Below are 4,875 nucleotides of genomic sequence, written 5' to 3'. Positions count from 1 at the left end.
ATATTAATAGATGACTTTCATAGACTCTCCCTCCCCACCCCACTGAAGCAATGCTTAGTCCCCTCCCCCGTGCAAGCACACACGCAGGTGTGTGCACACACACACACACACACACCACATACACAACGATTTAAATCTACGAAGACATCCGCTTACTAATATTTCAGCATTCAACATAAAAATCGCCAAAAGGGGAATAAATTCCCCTTTGGGGAATGAGAAAGGCATAAGACAAAACAAACCAACTTGAAACAAGGCAAGCTTTATTGCATGTGGAAAAGCGATACATGGAAATTAAGTAGAATTGTCAGGAGCCACGAAAATATACATTCTGCATATCTTCTGCCCTGCACCAGGAGGGCTTGCTCACTCCTCGCTTTCATGGACCACCATCTAGAGAGAATGTGGATGCTCTCAGTCAAGCCAGGCAGCAGAGACACTTCCTGGACCCCTCTCCCCGTACGCATCAAGGAGTTGTCTGTATGTTTCAATGGGGTGCAAGGAATTTGGGGGTCCTTTGAGAGGATGCCTGAGAAACTGGTCCTCAGAGAGAGCGAGTCCCCTCTAGGAGCCACAATGGGCCTGTGGGTACAGTAATTGCAGACACCTTCAGCCACCTCTAGAGGGTGCTCCGGAACAGCTTCTCTCATACCAGCAGAGGGCGCTGAAGAGACAGCGCTTTTTTTCCCCCTCCCATTATAAATGTATTTCTAGTGAAGCTCCACCCAGGTAGATGACTGTAAAGAACGTTTTCTCTGAGCTTGAGAATCTCCGACTGGGAAATAGAGGATCCCCTACAGCAACTTCCAGCTCTGAAGGGTCTGTATCTCTTTGGGCATTCCCAGGTCAGCTTACCCGGCTAGAGGTGAAGTCGCGGGTCTTTGCCCGCAGTTTATTGACTTGCGATTCTGCAATATCAGCCCGTTCCTCGGCCTCCTCTAGCTCATGCTGGGCTTTCCTGAACTTGGTGAGATGAGCATTGGCTTGTTCATCCTGAAGGTAAAGAGTCCAGCGGGTGGAATCTGCAAGATTCCCTCCTGGGTCTCCCCGTGGGAAATGGGCGTGGCCACGCATGCATCTGACTTACAGCCTCCTCAGCCTGCCTCTTGTAGGACTTGACTTTCACTTGGAGTTTATCCACCAGATCCTGCAATCTCAGCACATTCTTCCTGTCCTCCTCACTCTGCAAATGAACATAGGGATGTCGTTAAAGGAGGGGGGCAGTGCTGTACTAGGGCCTAGCCAGTCTAGGGGTGCACACATGTTCTGTCCCATTCCAAGCTTTGAGTGGTATTTGTACCTCGGAGAGGTGATCTTTCCACCTACCTGATATGTGAGCTCCTTAACACGCCGCTCATACTTCCTCAGGCCCTTCACAGACTCTGTGTTCCTCTTCTGCTCCCCTTCCAGCTCAAACTCCAGCTCTCTGATCTTGAGAGATGTTTGCAGATGTTATTCTAGCGCTGAGCCCTGATTGGGGGCGGAGGGGCTGGGAAGCTGGGCTTGGCCAAGCAGAGATCCCCACCTCCCAACCCCCGCCCATCAGGTACCCGCGTCTCCAGTTTCTGGATCTGCTTCTTGCCGCCCTTCAGCGCCAGCTGCTCAGCCTCGTCCAGACGGTGCTGCAGGTCCTTCACCGTCTGCTCCAGGTTCTTCTTCATCCGCTCCAGGTGGGCGCTGGTGTCCTGCTCCTTCTTCAGCTCCTCCGCCATCATGGCGGCCTGAAAGGCAAAGCGTGTGGGCAAGGCTTCAAAGATCATGCAGCGGTGGAAGCCGGCATTCCACTGTGGGCAGAGAAAATGCTTTACAGAAAGGACAGCGGGTGAGGTCATGAATGTGTCACGTTGAAAGAGGCCAAAAGCTACATCTGGATATACATTTTTTATAAAATAAACTCGAAACGGACTTGAACGAGAAGCAGTATCCTGAAACTGGTCTCCTCGGGACCTATCCAAAGCCCAGGTTTTGCTTTGTTTGGTTTGGTTTTTGTTTTGTAATCATCACCAACACACAGTTTCAAAAGCGTCTAAGGCTTGGAGGAGATTAACCTGAGACGGTAGAATCCCAGGGAGGGACTCAAGAAGTAACGCCTAAAGGAAAGTAAAATAGCACTGGGGTGATATTCCCATAGAAGGCAGTAGGTGGCGCCATTATAGCAACAGAACCAGAAAGCCTGGAGGAGACCCAGGAAAGTTAGAGAGGAAAGGAGCCATGTGACGGGATAGCACCCTCGGAGGGTCTCATTTCCAGATGCAAGTGAAAGAAACACCTCTCCAGGGGCAGAAAAAGAAAAAAAAAAAGTATACCTCTTTCCTGCCTTTTCCCCATCTGCGGCTTTTAACAGTACAAGAGGGCACAAGCAAGTTTGAACGGAGATGGGAATGATCTGAGGTCAGCATGGACACCATGTGTGTCCTGAGAGGGTAGACTTCTACCGGTCACGTGTGGGGTTAGAGCAAAGGAGGGCTTTAACGAGACACGGTATCAGCGGCCACAGTGGGGAAGAAGCAGGAGCCTCACGTCAGTGATGGCCTTTTTGGCCTTCTCCTCTGCATTCCTTGCGTCCCTGCAGGCATCCTCCACCTCACTCTGGAGCTGCGTGAGGTCGGTCTCCAACTTCTTCTTGGTGTGGATGAGGCTGGTGTTCTGGGGAGGAGGAGGGAGTGTCATACAGTGCGTCTGGGGTGGACCCTCACACCCCAATCCTCCCTGCCCTCACCTGGGTGTGCAGCAGCTGGACCCTCTCATTCGAATCCAGCAGCTCCTGCTCTGCCAGCTTCCGGGCCCTCTCCGTCTGCTCCAGCGTGGCCCGCAGCTCCTCCACCTCAGCCTGCAGCAGGTTGGCCCTGCGCTCCACGATGGCCAGCTGCTCCTTCAGGTCCTCCTGGCCCCGGAGAGCGTCATCCAGGTGCAACTGGGTGTCCTGGGCAGAAGCCAAGAGCGTGTGAAGTGGAGAGCCAAGGACCACAAACTTGGCCTAGTCTTTTCATATCTGGACACTGGCAAAGTCCCCCCACCCCAGGACGCTCCCTCCACCTTCAGCTGTCCCTGGACGCTCCGGAGGTGCTTGATGGTCTCTGCGGCCTGGCGGTTGGCGTGGCTCAGCTGGATCTCGATCTCATTGAGGTCGCCCTCCATCTTCTTCTTCAGGCGGATGGCCTCATTCCTGCTGCGCACCTCAGCGTCCAGGGCGCCTTGCATGGTCTCCACTGTCCTCTGGTAGTTCCTCTTCAGCTGCTCGATCTCTTCATCCTTCTCTGCAATCTTTCTATCAATCTCTGATTTCACCTGGGTCAGTTCAAGCTGGATCCGGAGAATCTTAGCTTCTTCGTGCTCAAGAGCTGCCTTTAAAAGACAAAACAAAGAACAGTTTCTGCGCTGCTCTGGAGCAGACCACACAACCTTGGGTCAGCAGAACTCTGAGGAGAGATTCCTAAATCAAATTCCATAGTAGTCAAAACTACCTTTAAGTAAACTAACTTACCTTTAGTGCAGAAGTGAAACATTTTATGGTTATTCGTTTATGATTGTGCAAAAACCAAAAGTATTTACAATCTTCTAGTTATTTGAGAGCAAGAAGCACCTTACAACTATTCTAACTTCAGCCAAGGGTTTGTAAATTTTCTGCCGTAAACCTATTTTAACATAATGATTTTCTCCAACTTAAGATAAGTCACGGGCATTATCTTACTCAGCCACACAGTCATAGGGAAGGAGCGAGCGAGCACTGAGTTCATGATTCCAGAAGCATAAAGTGTGAACGTCTCAGGTACACGCTGTTGCCTCTGTTCTGGCTGCTGCCTCCCAACCCATCCTCACCTCTGCTTCCTCCAGCGCCATCTGGATGTCAGCCTTCTCCAGCTCCATCTGTTTTCTGGATTTCTCTAGCTCGTGGATGCTTTTGCCATTCTCGGCAATCTGTTCAGTGAGATCCGCTATCTCTTCTGCAATGAAATGAGCTCGCATTGCATTTGAACGCCTGCCTCTGGGAATGTGAAGCACCCACTAGATGCCTGTCGATAGCTCTCTGTAACTCTAAAGGCCTCTGCTTCTCAGAGATAAGACATTGTATAGAGACTCAAAACAACAACTTGTTGGGTTGGAGAGATAGCTCAGCGGTTAAAAGCACTGACTGCTCTTACAGAGGTCCTGAGTTCAATTCCCAGCAACCACATGGTGGCTCACAACCATCTGCAATGGGATCTGATGCCCTCTTCTGGTGTGTCTGAAGAGAACGTACCCGTATAAATTAGATAGATAGATAGATGGATGGATGGATGGATGGATGGATGGATAGATAGATAGATAGACAGATAGATCTTTAAGAAAAACCAGCTTGTCAACAGCGAGCAGTTTCTATTGGTGCATCAGCAGACCCATGTAGAGGAGCTTAAATAACGGAGTCTCATCCACCCTCACACACTCTGGCCATGATGGGCGACAAGAAGGGTTTCCCACAACCTCAGACAGTTCAGAAAGGCTTACGTTCTAAGTTCTTATTCTCCCGTTTCACGGTTTCAAGTTGATCCAAGGCTTCTTCATAGGCATTCTTCAGTTTGAAGAGCTCAGTGCTCAAGGACCGGGATTCCTTGAGAGCTGCTTCCAGCTCGGCTTGGCTCTCCTCACACTTCGTCTTCCACTCAGCTAACACCTGCAGCAGCATCGTGGAGAGAGGTTCTGTCAGTGAGCTCTCTGCCAAGCGTCTAACAGAATGTCACCCCTGAAGTGGCTACTCTCAGAGTTAGGGTTCTCTACCGTTGCCTGGTCTAGATCATTGAATAAGCAAAGATGTTATTCCATTAGCTTACTCTAGATAATCAATCAGTAATTGCTACCATATCCAGAAGACAAACGAATTCTTTTTTTTTTTTTTTT

General features: G+C 50.2%; 1 protein-coding gene across 1 annotated transcript in view; it reads right to left on the bottom strand.

The window, feature by feature from the left end:
- Nucleotides 1-241: 241 nt before the first annotated feature.
- Nucleotides 242-4,875, bottom strand: part of LOC110304238 (myosin-3) — a 22,556-nt gene continuing 17,922 nt past the window's right edge. Inside the window, exons 30-39 of the mRNA XM_021175477.1 lie at nucleotides 4,486-4,651; nucleotides 3,820-3,944; nucleotides 3,037-3,345; nucleotides 2,720-2,923; nucleotides 2,521-2,646; nucleotides 1,551-1,721; nucleotides 1,327-1,431; nucleotides 1,088-1,183; nucleotides 856-993; nucleotides 242-393 (exon numbers count right to left, since the gene is read on the bottom strand). Of these exons, the coding sequence (XP_021031136.1) occupies nucleotides 367-393; nucleotides 856-993; nucleotides 1,088-1,183; nucleotides 1,327-1,431; nucleotides 1,551-1,721; nucleotides 2,521-2,646; nucleotides 2,720-2,923; nucleotides 3,037-3,345; nucleotides 3,820-3,944; nucleotides 4,486-4,651 (1,467 nt within the window). The 3' untranslated portion in view covers nucleotides 242-366. The remainder of the gene's footprint in view (nucleotides 394-855; nucleotides 994-1,087; nucleotides 1,184-1,326; nucleotides 1,432-1,550; nucleotides 1,722-2,520; nucleotides 2,647-2,719; nucleotides 2,924-3,036; nucleotides 3,346-3,819; nucleotides 3,945-4,485; nucleotides 4,652-4,875) is intronic.

The sequence above is a fragment of the Mus caroli genome, chromosome 11, assembly GCF_900094665.2.
Source record: "Mus caroli chromosome 11, CAROLI_EIJ_v1.1, whole genome shotgun sequence".
Classification (NCBI taxonomy): Eukaryota; Metazoa; Chordata; class Mammalia; order Rodentia; family Muridae; genus Mus; species Mus caroli.
Note: the sequence above shows the minus strand (reverse complement) of the source record. Positions and strands in the feature narration are given on the sequence as shown.